The sequence below is a fragment of the Eptatretus burgeri genome, chromosome 11, assembly GCF_056783735.1.
Source record: "Eptatretus burgeri isolate ZD-2024b chromosome 11, Ebu_testis_v1, whole genome shotgun sequence".
Classification (NCBI taxonomy): Eukaryota; Metazoa; Chordata; class Myxini; order Myxiniformes; family Myxinidae; genus Eptatretus; species Eptatretus burgeri.
This window is the reverse complement of record NC_140971.1, coordinates 62,379,820-62,403,559: the sequence shown is the minus strand read 5'-3', so window position 1 is coordinate 62,403,559 and position 23,740 is coordinate 62,379,820. Positions and strand designations below refer to the sequence as shown.

Below are 23,740 nucleotides of genomic sequence, written 5' to 3'. Positions count from 1 at the left end.
GCACAGTATGGAAATGGTACTTCAGCATTGCGAATGCAATTTCCAATCCTCAATTTGAACATTCTCTCAATTTGTGCACCCGAGCAAGGAAATAGCGATGCAATATTTAAATGACAACTTCATTATAAGTCTGCATAACCAGGACAATGCTTCACATATCTCCCGTTTTTTTGCAGTGATAAACACTTCTATAATGCAATCTTTATACGTGATGGATCCACAAAGTGAGCAATGAACAAAAAGTGATGAAGCTGTGAAATGACAGTGATGATGTTCAATTTTAGACTTATCCTTTGCAAAGTTCCTGAATGATCGCATGAAGAAGCAATTCATCGTCAGACCTCAGTTACATCTGCACCTTTTTCTGGCATTCGGTTCATCCATTGATCGAGCAGTTTTAGATTGATCCACAAAAAACAACACCAAAATTGGAGCAATGTTAGGTGGAATATCGCGTTTGTCATCAAGTCAACATTAGATTGAGTTAAAGACATCACTCACCAAGTAGTTTAAATACATTAGAGTGAGTTATAGACATGCTCATCATTTAAGCTCAACACTGAGTCATTCTAGATCCCACCTGATTACTTGCCTCATAATGCCATGACCCCACATTCAAATTCCATAGACTGGGTTTTTCTTTTCATCTCCGTTGTCTTTAAGTTGAATTGATATGCTTGTATTGCGTGTATGTACAAGCTCCTTCAATAGCTTGAGGTACTATAGGAAAGAAAGATTATAATTATTGCAAATATTAAATCACTGGATTAATTGATCTGCTTTCCTAATCGAATAATCATTTGAAAAATTAATCAGTGAGTGGAGTTAGAAATATCAGCATGGATGATGGAAAAATCCTGGATCAAAGTGCAATGTTAATTCACACAAAGAATATGTGACAACAGGTTAAAATATACAAAAATATGTCCTCAACACTTGTTGTTTCAGCAATCTTTCATTAATCATGAGTCTGGAAGGATCATCAGAGTTACTTGCCATTGATATGCTTATTCTGAGTTTGATGTATATTGTTGCGAATTCGCGCCCGCCGGCATGCGGGTGGCCATGTCACTCGAATCGCGACCGCGTCGCCCACCGGACGGACAATTCAGTCGTGACCCTCCGGGAACTATCGCCCGGAGCCAGTCACGGGTGGACCTTTCGACCTCACCACAATCGTGCCAATCGGCCACCCGCGTAGGACACTCGACTCGACGCGTTCGCCAAACTCGACGGATGGTAAACCGGGCGATCGTACCTCACCGCAGGTCGACTCCGGACACGAGCCGCTTGGGCGGCCCGTTCCGTACTATCGGGATAACCGAGCGGTGTTATCGTCGACCTCGATGGTTCAGATTATTTTCCGGGCGTTTTGCACCCACTAGGAATCCTTTACGTGAAGCAGGATGGAGGGTCAATAAAGAAAAGACGAAGCGAAACGGGAAAACAGTTCACACAATGCACATTTATTTCCCGGCACAAGGAAAGCACATATATACAGCCATACAGTCAAAATGCACATATAGCAACCAAAACAAAAGCAACAACGACGCAGTTACTACCGACTACGCACACACATGGCAACACTTATACAGTTCTACTTTACAGACGGCGCCGACACACATTTACACAAAAGCAAAGGAAAAAAGCCACCCTCATAGACAAGGGGGCAGACAGGCCTGTAGGGAATATGTGCGTGTGACCTGGATGAGCGGCCAGGTTCGCAAGGCCGCGGGGGGGGGGGGGTCCTACCTCGTGACGCGTTGGGCGAGCCGCAGATGTGGCCACACGGCTGTGCCCCGACTCCGTGCTCCTTGGCGGGTTTCGTTGGCACGACGTTTGGAGTGGGGTAGGAACGGGGCCCCCTTTTTGTACTATCTCAGCGTGGGGGAAAGGGGGAATTGTTGATGCCCTGGGGGAGGGAGATGGCTGGCTGGCTTGGGTCCCGCGACGAGCGATCCCACACTGCGAACTTGTCACCCACCGCCGTCCTTCTCGCCTCGGACCCGAGCTCCTTTGCCTCTTCCCGCAACTCTTCTATTCTTAGCCGATTCCAGAATCCAACTCTCTCGATGACACTCTCTTCCCCCAGCTCTCTTCCACTCTCCAACCAAAACTGACTCACTCTGCCATGATTCGCCTTGCGCTCGCCGTTTTATAGGCTGGCAGGAACAGCTAATATGCAAATATTCGGATCAAGATGACCTCGGGGGCGGAGCCACGCTCGCCCATTAGTCGGAGGAAACGGGGGTGTGAACCTCCCCTGATCCTAGAATTTGCATATATCGATTTCACACAGATGCGCCTGGAGGCGGGGCCAAGCCGCCCCACACTTGCTAATTGGACGGAGGAGAAGTGGGCGTGTAACGTTCTTGATCTGAATTTTCCCTCGGAAGGGCCGCTATTTGCGCTCGCGGCTCGGTGCACTCGGCACCAATCGCCGAACGGGCCCGAGATAGCCCAACGTTCAGTGTTCACAGGTGGTGCGGGAATGGCCGTAGGAGAGAGGTGGAGGGTTTTCGGTGGTGGTTTGATGGTTATGGTGCCGTTGGGAATGGCGGTGATGCGATGTTTGCGGGATTGAGTTGTGAAGGTAAAGGTCGTGGCTGTTGGCGTTGTTGTTGTCTGAGGGTTGGAGCGTGGTTGTAGTTGGTGACGATGGCTGGCGTGGTGGTTAAGGTGGTTTTTGTGTGATGGCGGTTGAGACGTGGTTGGTTCAAAATGAAGATAGAACAGAAAAACGCCTAACTCAAAGGATCGCAGCCCGAATGAATCACATAAATTCCCTCTATACAACGGGTTTGGGCTAACTACACATGTACTTTGAGATATCTCACCTTCGGGCTCTGAATGGTGGTTTGCGAATTTCCACAGCCGTAACAATATATATGTTCTTATCACAGAAGAAGAGAAGATATATATATATATATATATATATATATATATATATATATATATATATATATATATATATATATATATATATATATATATATATATATATATATATATATATATATATATGTGTCTTCAGCCTGGTGTTGGCGCAGTGGTTAGGGCAGCGGCTTGGGATCCAAGAGGTCCTGAGTTCAAGCCCCGTTGAGCCACTGAATTAATACACCAGGGGGTTGACTCAGCTTGTCATCCTTCCGAGGTCGGCGAAATGAGTACCAGTATACTGGGCCGGTGTATACCCCGGTTAAAATAGGTGTACCATATCCCTGTGTCGTAAGAGGCGACCAGGGTTGCGTCAGGAAGGGCATCCGGCGTAAAACATGTGCCAAATCACTATGCGGATCATAATGGATGATCCGCTGTGGCGACCCCTAACGGGAGCAGCCGAAAGAAGAAGAAGAAGATATATATATATATGTGTCTGTGTCAGATACATGACAACAGTTTGAAATGTCGTTGTTGTGATGCAAAAATGTAAAAAAATAAATAAAAATAGTCGTGTGGATGGCAATGTGTATCACGGGTACAATCACAATCAACTGGTTAGCGACCGCAGTGGAGTCTCGCCAATCAGATTATTTAGCTTTCCATAGCTATGAACTAAACCCAAGCATCAGACCAGCAAAATCGTGGTAACATGAGGCACAGACATTCTCTGAAGAAATAATTAATTAATTTGGCACAAGACATGGCAACAGAATTCTGATATATATATATATATATATATATATATATATATATATATATATATATATATATATATATATATATATATATATATATATATATATATATATATATATATAGAAATACAATACACAAAAACGATGTCATGACTGCCACTCTATGACACCACACACACAAGCAACCACATACATACCAGGCAGGTAAGAGGGGAAGGCATGGGATTAAATATCCAGGCTGTTGCGGAACCTGAGCATGCAGCACAAAAACGGCCTGGCATCCAAGAGCAGGAAAGGGGAGAAGATGGCATTGGGACTTTCCAGAGCACAGAGTTAAGAGCGTTTCCAGGCAAGAGAGAGTGTGTGAGGCACGAGCATAAGGTTTTATGCTGACGCACCCACCCGACAATCTGACTGATGGTTGTGAACCAATCACCACATCCCACGCACGATAGACGTGGCACACACAATATATCGTTTTCTCCCACTGAAGCAGTGTGGTGGCCAATCACCATACAAAGTGCGGAGAGATGGTGGCACATCCCATATATGGTATTTTCCCCTGAAGTGGTGCGGATCACTCACAGACCTGGAAATTCCACCCATCATGGGATTGAAATGGACCAAGGCCCACCTCCCACTTGCTGACAGAGACCTGGGAGGAATCTTCTCCCTCTGTGGGTGCGAGGGAAATGTGATGTATCGCCCTTTATCCTTGCTCACCCTGGTTCAGTTCAACAGAGGGGAAGGGAGCGACAACATATTTTACCTGTATCATTTATAATGGACAATGCCGTCCCCTAGTCGTAGTACTATGGATACCTTATCCGAGCACACATTGTTAATGCATGAAGCTTTTCTCGGGCTCTGCAGACATACAGGGTGTCTAAAGTTTCATTCCACAACTGAGGGTGAGCAGTCACACCAGCAAGCACATGGCAAGAAATCGAGCTCAATTGGGTGACAAAGTCGAAGAAAGTCCTCCAGCGCAGGGTGTGTTTTTTTTTTTTTTAACACCTCCGTGCCATCATAATGTCGTGGGTATGCGATAGGAGTTGAAGGTGGTCACGTAATATAGTTGTTTCATTTTTAAATGATCAGCATAAAAGTCTGATATTTGTGTACAAGGATCATCATGTCTTGAAATATGTCTCGACAGATTTAATTGTGATCCTTTCATCCTCTGTTATATCTTTAAAAAAATTCTTTTAAAATCGTACAAGATCTTAAGGCTGCTAAGCATCACCATCGGAGGTGGAAAAAATCATTACAGTATGGCTTGTGAATTTTGCAGTTGAGCAACTCAGCGTTCGATCATCGCGTGCTGAGCCGTTAACGACACAGTGAAAAGAACTTTAGATTGGCGGATGATAAAGAGTTGGAGAAGGCGGTAGACATGGCTGAGAGAAGTAATTAAAAAGGCAGACACAGACCGAATTGCTCCCTGGAGTCCGGCGATCGTACGTCGCCGCAGGTCGACTCCGGACACGAGCCGCTTGGGCGGCCCGTTCCGTACTATCGGGATATGCAAATATTTCACACAGATGCACCTGGAGGCGGGGCCAAGCCGCCCTCGAAAGAGGAGTTTTGTTTTGTCCTTGGTGTTGCTGGATGTGCTGAGCCTGCAGAGAGCTACTGTGTCATACCTCGCCGATATTCGCTGAACAAGCTCCATCCCTCATTCCTTCCTTGGTTGTTGTGCAGAAGGATCAGTCGGTGGTCTACCGTAACACTGGTTCATCAGGATTGAGATCGGGACACTGGTCCGAATCCGGTGACCGTAACAATATGTCCTCCCCCCCCTCCCCCAGGGCATTCCAAGAAATTGTGCAATGGCTATCAGCCAATGACTGCTGGTGGCAGACATCCAGATTGATGACCTGGAGAGAGAGCCATCTCTTCATGGTAGTGGCCTGATCTCCACCTTTCAACCGGCCTGGGTTGAGGCTGAAACCGAAAGCATGCTTTGAGCAGGCCCTGATCACTGATCAAGTTCTCAGCTGGTTCCACACAGAGAGAGAACATGTTTACAAGACGTCCTTAACTTCTTCACACTGAAATTGACCAAGCCCATCTCTCACACTGACCATTTGCATTGGAGGTGTGTATTGTGTGGGTATGTCCACCATCTCCCCAGTTAGGCCACCCTCCCGGCTCTTCAAGTACCATGCTTCCAAAATCAACCTGTGTCGTTTATTAGATGTAGTGTCTCGGACACGGGTCCCATCAAAGTCATATTTATGGCCAGATTGCAGGCAATGATGTGCTATGGCTCACTGGGTCACTTTTTCAAGCCTAATTGCTCGATCATGTTCATCTGGTCGTTGTTTCAAATTCCTTCCAGTTTTGCATGATTAATGGTAAACTACTCCAGATTTATCACCAGTTGGTATTGGGTCCTTTAGTTTTGAGTTGACATGACTTAAAAAGTTGTCGACAATTTTTTTCTCAATATCTCAAAAAGTTGTAGACAGATTGGGAGGAAATTTTGAGGAGTGCTTGGGCATTCAACAAGGCCGAAATGATTAGATTTTGGTGAAGATCCGAATCCGAGAATTTTTTAAGTGATTCTTCACCATTGAGTGATAGGGCTAAATCGATATATAGCACGATATCTCAAAAAGTTGTGGACGGATTCGGTCGAAACCTGGTGGGTGAGTTGGGTAGGTGACAAGAACCAGCCGATTAAATTTCAGTTCAAGTCCAAATCCAGTTCCAGCCGATCAGTGGGATACAAAACATAAACTAATCAGCCTGGTGGAGGTATGCTCTCGACTGAGTGCCCTTCTTGTTTATTTATAGCGAACGCAGTGAGCTTCATACTTAACGTGTGCACATGAGAGAATGGGAAACAACAACAACAGCAACAACACAATACCCCTGACGATTTCGAATCCGTGTCGTTGGCTATGACCCTTTTGCTTCCGGTTGTTTTTAAACGCTGTGCGGTGTATAAACACGATTGGGTTTTATTTCTATCTTGTGAATATTACTTAACGCGTGCACATGAGACAATAGGAAACAACAACAACACAATACCATGGCAATTGTGAATCCATGTCGTTGGCTATGATCCTTTTGCTTCCGGTTTTTTTTTTGTTTCCGGTTTTTGTCATGGGGAATGATGCATGCCGGGAGATAAAGGCATCGTCGGAGACGTGAATGACCCAAATAATATCAGACATGGTGTGTATTTCCTCCACTGATTTTAATAAAGATATCTCCCGCATCATCAAAAAAATAATTTTAATCGTGATTTACCATATTTGATCGCTGATCCCGAATCCAGGTCGAAGTAACCGGAAATTGCGTATACAGTTGTGAACAAGTTATAGGTAAAGTCAGAAGCGAATGTAAGAAGAATTCTACGTTCAATCTAGTATTTTTCTTTTACATGAGATCCTGTTCTTGGCGGTGTAGTTGTCGTTGTGAAGGTAATGTTGAGGTAATATTTTTTTTTTACATGAGATCCTGTTCTAGGTGGTGTAGTTGTCGTTGTGAAGGTAATGTTGAGGTAATATTAATTATTTTATATGAGATCCTGTTCTCGGCGGTGTAGTTGTCGTTGTAAAGGTAATGCTGAGGTAATATTAATTATTTTATATGAGATCCTGTTCTCGGCGGTGTCGTTGCTGTGAAGGTAATGTTGAGGTAATATTTATTTTTGCAGATGAGATCCTATTCTCGGTGGTGTAGTTGTCGTTGTGAAGGTAATGCTGAGGTAATATTCATTTTTTTTATATGAGATCCTGTTCTTGGCGGTGTAGTTGTCGTTGTGAAGGTAATGTTGAGGTAAAGTTAAGTTTTTTAGATGAGATCCTGTTCTAGGCGGTGTAGTTGTCGTTGTAAAGATAATGTTGAGGTAATATTTATTTTTGCAGATGAGATCCTGTTCTTGGCGGTGTAGTTGTCGTTGTGGAGGTAATGTTGAGGTATAATGTTAAGGTAATATAAATTTTTTTAGATGAGATCCTGTTCTTGGCGGTGTCGTTGTTGTTGTGAAGGTAATGTTGAGGTAATATTTATTTTTGCAGATGAGATCCTGTTCTAGGCGGTGTAGTTGTTGTTGCGAAGGTAATGTTAAGGTAATATTAATTTTTTTAGATGAGATCCTGTTCTCGGCGGTGTAGTTGTCGTTGTGAAGGTAATGTTGAGGTATAATGTTGAGGTAATATTAATTTTTTTAGATGAGATCCTGTTCTCGGCAGTGTAGTTGTTGTGAAGGTAATGTTGAGGTATAATGTTGAGGTAATATTAATTTTTTTTAGATGAGATCCTGTTCTCGGCAGTGTAGTTGTTGTGAAGTTAATGTTAAGGTAATATTAATTTTTTTAGATGAGATCCTGTTCTAGGCGGTGTAGTTGTCGTTGTGAAGGTAATGTTGAGGTATAATGTTGAGGTAATATTATTTTTTTTAGATGAGATCCTGTTCTAGGTGGTGTAGTTGTTGTTGTGAAGGTAATGTTGAGGTATAATGTTAAGGTAATATTAATTTTTTTAGATGAGGTCTTGTTCTAGGCGGTGTTGTTGTCGTTTTGAAGGTAATGTTGAGGTATAATGCTACGGTAATATTAATTTTTTTTAGATGACATCCTGTTCTTGTTGGTGTAGTTGTTGTTGTGAAGGTAATGTTGAGGTATAATGTTAAGGTAATATTATTTTTTTTGGATGAGATCCTGTTCTCGGCAGTGTTGTTGTTGTGAAGGTAATATTGAGGTATAATGTTAAGGTAATATTCTTTCTTTTTTAGATGAGATCCTATTCTTGGCGGTGTAGTTGTCGTTGTGAAGGTAATGTTGAGGTATAATGTTAGGTAATATTAATTTTTTTTGGATGAGATCCTGTTCGAGGCGGTGTAGTTGTTGTTGTGAAGGTAATGTTAAGGTAATATTTATTTTTGCAGATGAGATCCTGTTCTTGGCGGTGTCGTTGTTGTGAAGGTAATGCTGAGGTAATATTAATTATTTTATATGAGATCCTGTTCTCGGCGGTGTAGTTGCTGTGAAGGTAATGTTGAGGTAATATTTATTTTTGCAGATGAGATCCTATTCTCGGTGGTGTAGTTGTCATTGTGAAGGTAATGTTGAGGTATAATGTTAAGGTAATATTTATTTTTGCAGATGAGATCCTGTTCTTGGCGGTGTAGTTGTTGTGAAGGTAATGCTAAGGTAATGTGACGTCCACGGGACTTGAACAGTCCCGCCAACGTAGAATGAGCCGAAACGATGGAGGCGGTTCATTTTTTTTTTATAACCCAAAGATGGCGGTTTTAATCACTCTCCAGCAAACGGGACGAGGAAGGTGGCACGAGTCGCTTTTCACTGAGTTAATAATGTTTATTCCTCTAACAGAAATAATAATAAGACTCGGCAAGAGGAGGGATCCGGGGCGATTCGACGGGATGGTGGTGTGGGTTCGGGCGTGGGGAAAACACAAACAATTCCAATGGATATGCAAATCTCAAACCCTCTAAGGCGCCAGGTACACACACACACACACACACACACACACACACACACACACACACACACACACACACACACACACACACACACACACACACACACACAACGTAGCTGGTCCTGGTGGTCAGGCTGGCCCGTGGTGTAAACGCAACAGTCCCTGGATTGGCGCCGGACGAGCTAGCGTTGCGCTCGTCAGGGGCAGGAGACACCGTGGTGTTGTCGACCTCCTGGTGTTGGCCCAAGTCCGCTCACAGCCACCAGGGAGCCAGTTCTGGCGCCAAGATGCGAGCAGGAGAGGGAGGCAAGTCCGCCCGCCTTTCGGCCCCGTTCTCCGAGCCAGCAGAACTCCAGAGCCAACTGAGGTGAGGCACGAGGCACAGCAAGGCCACGAGACACGACGAATCCAGGAACGAACCAGCGCAACAATAGAGCACGCTCCGAGCCCAACAGCCTCGACCAAACGGTTTCTCTTTATCTATCTTCTTCTTCCACCTCTTTTCTCCGAACAGAACCTTTTTATCCTCGAGTCCTCGTCACTTCCAATCGAGCCGTTTTCATTGGCCCTCCGCCGTCGCCTTCCGCCAATCGTGATCACGAGGCGGAGCCATCCGCAGCACTGTCCTGTTACGTCACGGCAAGCCTCCAGGGAATACTAAAATGGTTTACGCAGACACACTTACCCTAACCCGTCTCCCTATCTAATTACGTGACAATTATCATTTCCCCCTTGAAGAAATGGACATTTACTAGACAACTTATCACCACTGAATTTCTACTTATTACATTGAGATCCTGGTAAACTCGAACAGCATGGCATACCTAATTAAACATCCTAATTACCCTTTGAATGCATACCCCCCCTCAGACGTAACAGTAATATTAATTATTTTAGATGAGATCCTGTTCTCAGCGGTGTCGTTGTTGTTGTGAAGGTAATGTTGAGGTAATGTTTATTTTTGCAGATGAGATCCTGTTCAAGGTGGTGTAGTTGTTGTTGTGAGGGTAATGTTAAGGTAATATTTATTTTTTTCTTTGCAAAAAGGCTGTTTAATTTGATATATTTAAGAAGCGAATGTAAGAAGAATTCTACGTTCGCTTCTAGGTTTTGCCTATTCCATGTTATTTTCATCCACGGATGCTTTCCAACGATTCTGTAATTTTTTTCCAGTGTGCCTGCTTCGATGTCTATTGGCATGCAAAATTTCAGCTTTTAATAAGTCAATGAATTAGAAAGAACTTTTTTAACTTTTTTTTTTTTTTTAAAGGGTGAAGACGATTGAATTGAATTGAAGGGGTGATAATTACTCGTGAAAAGGTAACAGCTCAATTTGTTTTTTTTCAAATAATCATAATAAATGAATCGTGCGGAATTTTCAATGTCATCGATCCTCAAACCACTTTCGTGTGTGTGTGTGTGTGTGTGTGTGTGTGTGTGTGTGTGAGTGTGTGTGTGTGTGTGTGTGTGTGTGTGTGTGTGTGTGTGTGTGTGTGTGTGTGTGTGTGTGTGTGTGTGTGTGTGTGTGTGTGTGTGTGTGTGTGTGTGTGTGTGTTATCTGTACATGTGGAAACACTTTACTTGGTAATTTTAGCTTCCAGCTCTACAAATTACGAGTGATGATTCCTGAATCATAAACTTCCAGCAATAATCACATCGCAGATCACTGTGCTTGCATCATGATGTCAGAGATTCATGAACAGCTGGGGCCTATTTTCGATGAACCTTGAACAATTGCACAGTGTTTATAAATTATGTTGTGTTGTGTAATGAGCAGAGGGGGAGTGGGAATGGTGGGGGTGGGGGTGACTACAGAGCGGGCTTTCATACAGACACCGACAAGAGGACCCTCAGCATAATTTCCAAGGCCTTTATCGAAATCCCCAGATAGCGGATTAGCATGGCAACATCGAGCTTTGGATGAAGGAAAAGTATAATAAAACCCACATAATGCCATTAGGAACAACAGAGCAAGCTCCAAATGGGGTTACGGGACTCAAAGCCAATTGCAATCCATTGTTTAGACCTCATTTTGGAGATCTAACACATGAGGGCCAGCTGTAACATGGACTCTTGGAAATTATAGACCCAAGGAATGTCTTTGCCTGAAACAAAAGTTTGTTTGATGCACTCTGATATTTTGGGTCTCATGAAGGATGGTTTGTGACCGTTTATATTAATATCATTGACAGACGTTAACTCCTCAAGAATGGCACTGGTTGGAAATCGAGGAGTACTTCAGGCGTTCATATTGCCTCCGGTTCCGCTGCAGCATACTTCAATGCAGTCAATGCCGAATTAATTATAACAGGTGTGCTGCCAGCATCACAATAGTCTGTACTCGAGCCAACCCAAACGTCTTTTACAGTCTTTTAGCATCAAAGAGCATCTCTCTATGGGGAAGTATTGTGTTGGTAATTTAGTAATTACTAGCAGGAACCCGCAGAACATCCACACAATGTGAAATGTGACTTCACGTCCGCAATCCCCCCCCCCCTTCCCCAATGAGTGTCAAACAAGGAAGCAGTAAAACAGCAAGTAAAAGGGTTGGGTGAGGAAGGGTTAATGGGGTTAATGAAGATTATGGGAGGACACAAGGTGGTGGTGCCCTGCCTGCTGGAAATCCTGGAGGGAAGAGTGGGAGAGAGCAGTCTCTGGAAGGCGGTTGCATAAACGGGAGGGCAAGAAACAAAGGAGGTGTTGTGTGCAGTCAACCTGGATTTGGGAAGTTTAAGCAGGAGGGCGTTACTGGAAGAACGCTTCTATCCCAGAGTTGCTGGGGAGAGTCAGTGCACTAAGATAGCAGACGGAACAACATCAGAAAAGAAATGGTATCAAGCAGAGAGATCGCTGACTGGCCTGCGATGTGAAAGCAACAGACCTTGTGTTTTCAGGCTTGTCATGAGATATTACAATAATGTTGAGTGCTTTAGATTCCACAGAATCCAGGGGATACATATGAGATGCTGGGGCACCAGCCCATCGGGGAGAGCAGTCCTCCATTCAACTGTGGACAAAGGCCATGTTGACTCTGAGACGCTCTGATTTTCCAATTAAGACTTGGATTGATGGAGGATGTCCAGTAGGTGACTGGTTTTGCGTGCCAGCTTTGCTACGTAGTCGACCCAGGAAAGGTCATTTATCCACATTCATGATCAAGCTTCAGAATATTGGGCCGTATATATATATATATATATATATATATATATATATATATATATATATATATATATATATATATATATATATATATATATATATATATATATATATATATATATATATATATATATATATATATATATATATATGAGTGTGGTGTTATTTCAAACTTTTAGTTGTAAAATGCTTCCATTTTATACATTAAAATAGTTGCTAGCCATCAGAATGAGATGATAAAGCAGAGCAATATTTTTTAGAGTTGTATAGTACAGTTGCTTAGTGTTTTGCCAAGCCTACATCCCTCAATAACCCTTCCATATCGTCCCTCCGCATCTGTTGGGCTACGTGTGCACATCTGATAAAGGAGTTGCAGATGTTGCTCATTGTGCAGCTTGTTTCGCACAACGATTAAAATTGTCCATGAGAAATACTTGAGCATTAATGGGTTAACTGTCTCTTATTAGCTCGCCTGTTCGAAGAACAGAGAGCTATCGCGATACCCCCGGCGTGAGCATGAGCGTCAGCGTGAGCGTGAAAATGTTAAAGTTTTTAGTGCAAGTTATTTCCTTTCTCATGTTTTTATCGACCACACTATTTTTTTTACTGATTACAATATACAAATACATATATTGCTTTAAAATTATTTGGATCAGACTTCACTGCAATGCTTTATAAAAAAATATTATTAGACGTCTTTTAAAAACGATAAATGTATAAACAGGCGAGCATTGGGTGGCTTTGACACCAACTCTGGTTACTTTAGCTATGCAGCGTATATGCTTTTATTCAATGTACGCTCTAAAAAGTTTCCTCATTTATCCTGATGTGATGTTAGGAAACATTCAGTTGAGTCATATGTGCTGCATTTGTCATATACACAATATTGTCATACTGCTAGGCTAAGAAAGGCGATATAGCTCGGTGCTCTTATGGTTGGAGCGTCCATTCTGAGTCTGGGTGTTAAGTGGTTCTAATGGTTCTAACCCGTGTTCAGTCATACCAACGACTTTAAAAATGGTACCTGATGCTTTCTTGTTTGACACTCAGCATTTAAAAAAGAGAGCATGGACAGACAAGCATAGGTTGGAAACCATTACACAGGTTTGATGGGCCTAATAGCGACCTCCTGCTTTGAAGTTCCTTGCAAGAGAACTCGGATATTACTACCCTACCCTTGTGAAGCGAATAGCGGGGTTAAGCAATTGCTTCACTTTTCCATCTGTCCGTCTCTCTATCGCTCTGTCTTGGAATAGTCAGTTTACGACCGAGGAACTACTTAATTTCAATTGAATGTTATATTTTCATTATTTTGAACACAAATTGGAACACCAACCTGCAGTTTAGTAGTACTTTGGCTCTGAATTTGGCAAATTGTACGGAATGTCATCCCGATCATACATGCACACAGATGAGCGAGGATAATGTTTTATTCTGTCTGCCCGTCTGGCAGTCAAACAAAATTGAAAATCATTTCAAACAGAAAATTTACTGTTTTTAGCGACATCATAAAGGCCACAAACACAACACTAACAAATAACTAATGTAACGTGTTAGAAAGGGTGGTGTAATGCATCAACAGTGGTAAACTTCCAGAAAAGGTTTTTTATCTACAACCTTAAAATCTTTATTTTATGTAAATTTAATTACACACTTCAACACTGCAGAACACAAATCACCTTCTGGCACTTTAAAAAAACCTTCCATTGAGCAGAATTTGGACAAAATACGACGACATTTTATGTCATCTCAACCATTGAAATTTGTCCCTCCCAATGTCTTTTTTTCCTCAAGACTCTGTGGGGAAGGTGTTTTCTGAACCCTCCAGTTATTATAGCACAATTTTTAACCTCTGCCATCGAAGATGGATGGAGGTTACTGTTTTCACCCCTGTCTGTTTGTTTGTGAACAGTATTACGGAAAAACTCCTTGATGGATTTCGACGAAACTTGGTGGGGGGATTAGGTATGGTCCAAGGATCACGCCATTAGATTTTGGACTTGATCCAAAAAAAAACGATTTGTTTTTTGAAACGAAAAAAAATTTTGCAACTTTTTTCAAAAAAATTTCGATTTTATTTGAAAAATATTTGAAATTTTTTTTTTTGCATTTCTACATGTTTTAAGTGCTTTCCAACCCCCCCAAAAAAATTGTCAGAAAAAAAAACATTTTGCAACTTTTTTTCAAAAAAATTTCGATTTTTTTTTTTTTTTTTTGGCATTTCTTCAAGCGCGTCGAACTAGTTTAGTTTATTCAATCGTGGTTCAGTAGAGTCTGATCCGTTTTGACCTACAATGAATAGGATATCAGGTTCACTTAAGTGACCCAGCAGTATTGGCGGCGGAGGTTTTGCACTCGACCGAGTGCTCCCCCTCTAGTTAATATATGTTAAACCGTTGCCGTTTGCGTCTTATAGCAGAAACAACACTCCAGTACATTTTTCAAGTATCTGCGTTGTCTTTTCGCTTTGTTCAAAAATTGGAACACACAAATTCTATTCTCTCATGTGTATACTCATTGTGTCACATGTATTTGAAATGATATAATTATTTGGTCTTAATTCACTCTTTTTGCACTGATCAATGGGTGGCAGTTATATAAATACAATACAAGGACTCCAGTATCATCTGCATAATTGATAGTTGGTCAGTGTCAGACGTAGAAAAAAATAGTGTCAGTCATAGTGCCATAGTGTCAGACGTAGAAAAAAATAAAATACATCCAACACTGATATTTCTAGATTACTAAAAGTAACGAGAGAGTTCATAGAACACCTTACCCCATGCAGCGTTGAGAAAAAAGGACATGGGCGGGGTCTGCGAGTGGCTAATTTGATTGGCCGAGATGACATAAAATGCCACATAATATTTTGTCCAAATACTGCTAAACGGAAGGGTTTTGAAAGCACCAAGAAGGTGATTTGTGTTTTACAGTGTTGAAGTGTGTAATTAAATTGGCATAAAATAAATATTAAGGGTGTAGAAAAAACACCTTTTATGGAAGTTTACTGCTGTTGATGCAGCATCTGTTACAACACCTGATCTAACATGTTGCATTAGTTATTCATGCCTGTTGTATGAGGTGTGTTCAAAAAGTATCCAACCTTAATTTTTCATGCGTAAACAAATGAAGCTAGGGAGGTGTGGTTTGGTGCATGTATGTAGGCGATCCTAATTCGTATGCATGAATATTTTCCCGCCTGCAGAAGCTGTCAGTCGCTGACAGACCGCCGATGAGTGAGGAAGTGTAAGTGAGTGCCGTCGGATTTTCGTTTTTGACAAAATGACGGAAAAACTTGAACAACGCTACTGCATCAAATTTTGTGTAAAGCTTGGCGATTCCAAAGTGGAAACGATCCGCAAGATTCAACAGGCCTTTGGGAACGAAGCAATGGGCACCACACAGATAAAAGAGTGGTACAACCGCTTCAAAGATGGTCGCACATCAGTGGAAAGTGAAGCACATTCTGTTAGGCCCTCAACATCCCAAAATGAGATCGTCATTGACCAAGTGAGGGCCCTGCTGATGAAGGATCGTCGAATCACGATCAGAGAACTTGCAGACGAGGCGGGCATCAGCATTGGATCTGTTCATTCCATTGTGACTAAGGATTTGGGCTGAAGGAAAATCTCAGTGAAGTTCGTGCCAAAGCTGCTAACGATCGTGCAGAAGTAACTCCATTTGGAGATCGCACAGGACATGCTGGAGACTGTGAACAGCAATCCCAACTTCTTCAACACAGTTGTCATTGGCGATGAGACCACAGTGATCCGTCATTTTGTCAAAAACGAAAATCCGACGGCGCTCACTTACACTTCCTCACTCATCGGCGGTCTGTTGGCAACTGACAGCTTCTGCAGGTGGGAAAATATTCACACATACGAATTAGGATTACCTACATATGTGCAGCAAACCACGCATCCCTAGCTTCATTTGTTTACGCACGAAAAATTAAGGTTGGATACTTTTTGAACACACCTCATATGTGTCCTTTATAACGTCCTTAAAAACATCAAGTTTCCTGTTTCGAATGATTTTCAATTTTGTTTGACTGCCAGACAGGCAAACAGAGTGAAATCTCACTCCTCTCTGTGCCTGCACGAACAGGACAAATTCGAGCCAAAGTACTGCTAAACTACAGGTTCGTTTTCCAAATCATGTTCCAATTCATGTTCAAAATATTACTTTCAATTGCTGTTCCTCGATCATAAACTGACGTTTGTGGACAGACAGGCAAACAAACTGAACCAATTGCTTAATCCCCCCTTTCACTTTGTGCACACAGGGTGATGAAGGAGATCAAATTCGCCTTTGCGGATCATGGGAGCAACTGGGATCCCATCTGTGGAACCCATTCGGGGTGCTGGAGCCTTATCCTGGACCCTGCAAGGATGTGGGTTCCTGTTCGCGGAGCCTCACCAGAGCCTTCGAGAGGTCGTTGTATTCTTCCTCTTCTAAACATGGTTTTGCTCATTGGTAGGATAGCTTAAGAGGTATGCCACTTGTGCATATAGATAGATTGGGTTTGACCACCCCCCCGCCCCCCTGTACCCTCTCATGGTGTTTTGCATGCAGGGCATTTTGCCATCCCCTCAAATGAGTAAATTGAGCATATCTTCTGCCAGCACAAATTGGTGGACATTAAAGATCCCACAATGACTTCGGAAGAATAGGTGAGTTATCGCCGGTACTTTGAACAAATTACAAATTTTTCTCAAGCTTGCTATCAGCTGAGTCAGTCTGTCACTTCAGTGGAGTAATGGTGATCTATCTGGGGTTGGTTCTGGTCTTGAAACATTTCTAGACATGTCCTGATATGCCCCAAAACTATGTAAAGAGTATGGCCATCCATTTACTGTAATATTAGTCCCCTACTGGTTTCACCAGATGGGACTATAGGTTTCCTCTCTGTCCATCTGTCCCACCTGTGGTTTTTCAGACTTTTTCCCATACCCTTTGACATGGTCAACTGAAACTTGGTACATGGCTTTATTATGATAATTTACAGAAGAAGTTTGAGTTACAGGGCGTTTCGTCAATTTATCACAGTTATGCCCATTTCAACTTAGAAAATATCACTTCGCGAAGAGACAAGTATTGCAAAACAATTCTCACTCGTTACCCTCGCCGAAGGAAAGGATATTGCATTTGGGTCTGTTTGTTTGTTTGTCAGCACAGAACTTTCATGTTTTTCTCTGCAACCGCTTGTGGGACTGAGATGAAATTTTCACGATTGGTGCAAGTACTCATGTAGAATGGTGTCATGATAATTATGACATCATACGTCACATGGTGTGGCAGCCATATTGGGAAAACGGAAAAAATATTGGACCTCTGTGTCTGAAAACGCACCAAGGAAAAAATTGAAACTTGGCCCATTGCACGTACTCCTCATGGGGAATTAGTGTTTTTATGACGTCATAATTGCATATGTAGAACGCTACATCCGATCAGTATGAAATTTTTTGAGAGTCACAAGGGATAAAATGGTCTGCCAATATATTTTGATGATGTCATTGGTCACGTGAATCGGCAGCCATCTTGTTTTTTTTTTCAAAAGCATTCCTAAAAAAGCCTTGAAATAGCTGAACCAGTCATCACTGCCAGCAGTTACAAAGTGGCAGTTCTAATTATGTCATTTATTAATTATGTAACACACTAGCACACAAACACCACAGAAAATACTTTACACATAAGTCCTGGCGAGGGTCGGCAATTTCTGATTGCTCTTTTTCTTGTTATTATTATTATTATTATTATTATTATTACCCTCTTGCAGGTTGCAGTATTTCATCCCCTCCTCTACCTCTGCTTTTTTTCTGTTCGGTCATTCTCTTAGTTGTTTTATCTAACTGTGGTCCAACTGCTCTGCTGTCAGTGTACACTGCCTTCTTACCTTCTGTTATCCTGTTCTTCCATGAGCCTCTTTCTCATATAAAAATATAATACATATAAATGATTTAAAAATAAGTAAAAGCCAAGAAACGTTTTATATCAGCATTTTAACATCCACCCTGGTGTGTCTTAGAATAAATACAAAAATCCAGGTAATTTCTATTTGATTTGCATCATAAAACGATCTCATTTTGGGGTCTTTTTCTTTTTCTCAGCTTCAGATTTTGGTCCATTCATTAATTATATGGTTGGATCAAGTGCCATCTACAAATCGACCACATTTTCAAAAACTACAGATAACCTTCAAAATGACAGCCCATATTAATTATGAGGACAATTTTTGATATTTTGAGTCAATGAAACTTTTCTCTCTGTGACTCTCAATATGAATCCATTTGTTGAAGGATCTAAATTACATTGGTGCCCCCTCCTGATGAAAATGCGCAAATGCACGGTCATGCCACCACCCTCGCCCCTCCCCCCAAGTCTCCACTCCCTACCGAGCAGATGGACTGGTGCATTTTAATGAATTCATTCCAAATGGTGTAATTTAATCCCCTGGCGATGCTGGCAACGCCTTGTGAAACTCGCTTTTCAATTCACAGAAAACGAGATGGCCTGTTGTAGTGCTCGGAAAAGATTTTGAGCGTTTTGTTTTGGTAGATAATCGCAATAGGGGGTCAGATATCGAAGTCAAGATTCTCCAAACCATTTATGCAAAAGCACTTGATATTGCCTGATCACAACTCACAGCAAAGAGAACTGGATGTTGAAATACCCGAAGATTTGAGGAAATCATTCAGTTGGAATTGGGAAATGTGTATATTCTCAAAAACATATGAATGAGCTCGTTGGATGTCTGGGGGTAGAATTTGAAAGTGTCAAGATAATGGGAGATTGAGATTGGAAGCATTTACATATTATATTTGCATGGTTGTGGATAAAGGTCTCCTCACCCATATAAACCTTATATCCCCTTTTAAGGAGGGAAAGATGATACATGTCGACATATCAATATCACCATTAGACCCCCTCGTTCGTATGCGGTGTTGGAGGAAAGAGCTGAAAGGGTGGGTTTGTTTCTTAACTGGACAGACATTTGGAAGCAGGTAATGTGTTTATGGACACATCGGTGTCCACTTACATTATATTGATTGCTCGACACATTTATATGTTGAAATTAGGTATTTGGCTTTGCTGACAGTTAAAACAATTCACTGAATTTAATACAAAAGTTATTCGCCAAAAAAACAACGAAATGACGGAATTAAATAAATACAATTACAGGATTCACTCTTTTCAATTCCAGATTCGATACCAGAGCCTGGTGTTGGCACAGTGGTTAGGGCAGTGGCTTGGGACCCAAAAGGTCCTGAGTTCAAGCCCCGTTGGGACACGGAATTAATATATGTATATGTATGTATGTGTATACATATGTATATATATATATATATATATATATATATATATATATATATATATATATATATGTATGTATATATATTTTTATATATATATATATATATATATATATATATATATATATATATATATATATGTATACACATACATACATATACATATATTAATTCTGAGATGGCAGGCTGAGTCAACCCCCTGGTGTTTTCAACTTGGTATATATACATACACACACATATATATATATATATATATATATATATATATATATATATATATATATATATATATATATATATATATATATATATATATATATATATATATATATATGTGTGTGTATGTATGTATATATACCAAGTCGAAAACACCAGGGGGTTGACTCAGCCTGCCATCCTTCCGAGGTCGGTGAAATGAGTACCCGGCGTATGCCCCGGTTAGAATAGGTGTACCATATCCCTGTGTGTCGTAAGAGGCGACCAGGGTTGCGTCAGGAAGGGCATCCGGCGTAAAAACCTACGCCAAATCATTATGCGGACAACAAAACGAATTTCCATACCGGATCGGTCGAGGCCCGGGTTACCAACAACCGCCACCGGTACCCGTGGTCAGCAGGGTACCAGTGGAAATTGTGCTACTGCTGGGCGAAGGAGGAGAAGGAGACAGGGAAGACAAGTCCGGAGGCAGTGGGAGAGGGGGAAGGGTAGAAATGTGGAGGTGAGAGTTGGAACTCTGAATGTTGGGACGATGACTGGCAAAGGGCGAGAGTTGGCTGATATGATGGAGAGAAGAAAGGTGGACATACTGTGTGTACAAGAGACCAAGTGGATGGGGAGTAAGGCTAGGAGCATTGGAGGTGGTTTCAAACTGTTCTACCATGGTGTGGATGGGAGGAGAAATGGTGTCGGGGTAATCCTGAAGGAAGATTATGTCAAGAGGGTATTGGAGGTGAGGAGAGTGTCTGACCGAGTGATGAGTGTGAAGTTGGAAATTGAAGGGGTGATGATGAATGTCATCAGTGCATATGCCCCACATATGGGGTGAGGAATGGAGTATAAAGAAGATTTCTGGAGTGAGTTAGATGAAGTGGTGGAGAGTTTATCCAAGGATGAAAGAGTGGTGATTGGAGCAGATTTCAATGGGCATGTTGGGGAAGGGAATAAAGAGGTTGAGGAGGTGATGGGTAGGTACGGTCTCAACAAGAGAAATGTGGAAGGGCAAATGGTGGTAGAGTTTGCAAAAAGAATGGAAATGGCAGTGGTAAATACGTATTTCAAGAAGAAGGAGGAACACAGGGTGACATGCAAGAGTGGAGGAAAGTGCACACAGGTGCATTACATCTTCAGCAGGAGATGCAACCTGAAAGAGATTAGTGACTGTAAGGTGGTGGCAGGGGAGAGTGTAGCTCGACAGCATCGATTGGTGGTGTGAAGAATGACTTTAGAGGTGAGGTTGAGGAAGAGAGTGAGGGCTGAACCAAGGATCAGATGGTGGAAGCTGAAGGAGGAAGACTGTTGCGTGAAATTTAGGGAGGAGGTGAGACAGGTGTTGGATGGTGGTGAAGATGGGTGGGATGATTGGGCAACTACAGCAGAAGTTGTGAGGGAGATAGCGAGGAAGGTACTTGGTGTGACATCTGGACAGAGGAAGGAAGATAAGGAGACTTGGTGGTGGAACGAGGAAGTACAGGAAAGTATAAGGAAGAAGGGGTTGGCAAAAAGGAAGTGGGATAGTCAGAGAGATGAAGAAAGTAGGCAGGAGTACAAGGAGTGGTGGCGAAAGGCAAAAAGAGAGGTAGCAAAGGCCAAGGAAAAGGCATATGACGAGCTGTATGAGAAGTTGGATACAAAAGAAGGGGAAAAGGATTTATACCGATTGGCAAGACAGAGGGACCGAGCTGGGAAGGATGTGCTGCAGGTTCGGGTGATAAAGGACGAGTAGGGAGCAGGCTGAGGCGAGCCTTGAAAGGTGGAGGTACGCACTGGAGAGAAGCGGAATGATAGTCAGTCGGAGTAAGACGGAGTACATGTGCATAAATGAGAGGGAGGGTGGTGGTATGGTGCGGTGGCAAGGAGTTGACGTGGGGAAGGTGGATGGGTGTCAATACTTGGGATCAACTGTCCAAAGTAACGGAGAGTGTGGGAGAGAAGTGAAAAAGAGAGTGCAGGCAGGATGGAGTGGGTGGAGAAGAGTTGCAGGAGTGATTTGTGACAGAAGGGTAGCTGCAACAGTGAAGGGAAAGTATACAAGACGGTAGTGAGACCAGTTATGTTGTATGGTTTGGAGGCGGTGGCACTAACAAAAAGACAGGAAGTGGAGCTGGAGGTTGCAGAGTTAAAGATGCTGCGATTCTCGTTGGGAGTGACGAGGATGGATAGGATAAGAAATGAGTATATTAGAGGGACAGCGCAGGTAAGACGGTTTGGAGACAAAGTGAGAGAGGTGAGATTGAGGTAGTTTGGACATGTGCACGGAGGGAAGCGGAGTATATCGGGAGAAGGATGCTGAGGATGGAGCCGCCAGGCAGGAGAAGAGGAAGGCCAAAGAAGAGGTTCATGGATACGGTGAGGGCGGACATGCGGGTGGTTGGAGTGTCAATGGAAGATGTGGAGGATAGAGCGAAATGGAAATGGTTGATCCGCTGTGGGGACCCCTAACGGGAGCTGGCCGAAAGAAGAAGAAGAAGAAGAAGAAGAAGACTCTTTCTTGTTTACCAATCAATAGGTCACGGGATGTTAACATAACATCGTGTGAAGCTGCGGTGATTCATGTCATCATTCGTTTCATCAAGTGGGAAAGCACAAAGCCATTGTCCACGAATGTCCTTGTATTTCACATTGAGGAACACTATTGTAAATGTTATTCTATATCACAGAAACAATATGCACATATACACTTATGATATGCATATATGATGTCGACTGTACATACATACTAGCAGTGTATGCTTACACATTGTGAGCAATAAGTGCCCATGCTTCCCCATTGTCTCAGGTCTCTCACCTGCATTTGATTTTTTTCATTTATTTATATTTTCATTTACAGATGATTTCCAATGGTTCTGTGTTTTTTTTTTTATCATTTTACTGACTTCGATGTCCATTGACTCACAAGATTTCAGCTTTCTTCGTCAACCAGAAGGTGCTGAACATAAATATTAGTCAGTCAGTCAGTGAATGAGTAAGTCAATCAGTAAGTGGTTAGAATGAGCTTTTTATATATACTGGTTGGGTGGCTGTTGTATATTATTCATACACTCGCGATACCCGTGCACATGCATGGGATAGCAGCACAACATAGCTGGTAGCAGACGACAGACCGTACACGGGGAATGACAAAAATACGCATTGTGCAAAATGCAAGTGGTACTATGGAACGCCAATACTTCCCAAACATGGTCGGCATGTCCGCTAAGTGCCACAGCAATTTCATAGGGACCGTGTGACGGCGAGCCGAGTTTTTAGTGTGCAAGCTTGGTATTATAATAGAGATGAACTATGCTTTGCCATTGTCTTGAGTCGCTCTCCTGCATTTGATTTTTCATTTTTTTATATTTTCATTTACGGATGCTTTCTGATTGTTCCATGATTTTTCCTGGTATACTTGCTTTGATGCTTACACACATTGTGAGCAATAAGTGACTGTGCTTCCCCATTGTCTCGGGTCACTCACCTGTTTTTATTGTTTTCATTTCTTATTTTCGTTTATTTATTTTCATTTATTTATATTTTCAGTTGCAGACACTTTCCAAGGATTCTGTGATTTTTTTCCTCGTGTATCAGTTTCAATGTACATGGGCATGCAAAATTTCAGGTTTCGACGTCACCCAGAAGGTACTGAACATTAATTTCAGTTAGTCAATCAGTCAGTGGTTAGAAAGAGGTTTATGTATGAGATATATACATAGGTGTATATATTTGTCCAGTGTCCACATTAAAGTACACTGATGTTTCCTGATACCTTTGTCCTGCATGCTATTTGAGTACAATTATCTCCTCCATGAGCTTTAGATTGATGTACACGAAAAATTCATAAATGGATCTCTAATCTACATGAAGTTATACTGAGTACACTCGCTTATTTGTTTGGGATTTTTTTTTTTTGCTTCGTTTTCTATTTCCATTTCGACTTCACAGGATTAAAATTCTTATTCCTATTTCCGTTTTCTC

At 42.0% G+C, this 23,740-nt stretch overlaps 2 protein-coding genes across 6 annotated transcripts in view; one reads left to right on the top strand and one right to left on the bottom strand.

Moving 5' to 3' along the window:
• Window positions 1-23,740, top strand: part of LOC147017216 (uncharacterized) — a 212,843-nt gene that overhangs the window by 119,178 nt on the left and 69,925 nt on the right. Inside the window, exons 9-10 of the mRNA XM_085846666.1 lie at window positions 16,543-16,691; window positions 16,833-16,930. Of these exons, the coding sequence (XP_085702792.1) occupies window positions 16,543-16,691; window positions 16,833-16,857 (174 nt within the window). The 3' untranslated portion in view covers window positions 16,858-16,930. The remainder of the gene's footprint in view (window positions 1-16,542; window positions 16,692-16,832; window positions 16,931-23,740) is intronic.
• LOC147017217 (transmembrane protein 74B-like) overlaps window positions 1-23,740 on the bottom strand; it is a 56,199-nt gene that overhangs the window by 26,168 nt on the left and 6,291 nt on the right. For 3 of the 5 annotated variants that reach the window (XR_015049401.1, XR_015049399.1, XR_015049403.1), the window contains exon 2: window positions 593-720. The gene's annotated coding sequence lies outside the window, so the exon portion shown is untranslated. Of the gene's footprint in view, window positions 1-580; window positions 721-3,835; window positions 4,382-23,740 lie in introns of those variants that run through there. The other 2 variants (XR_015049402.1, XR_015049400.1) reach the window with 2 other exon arrangements.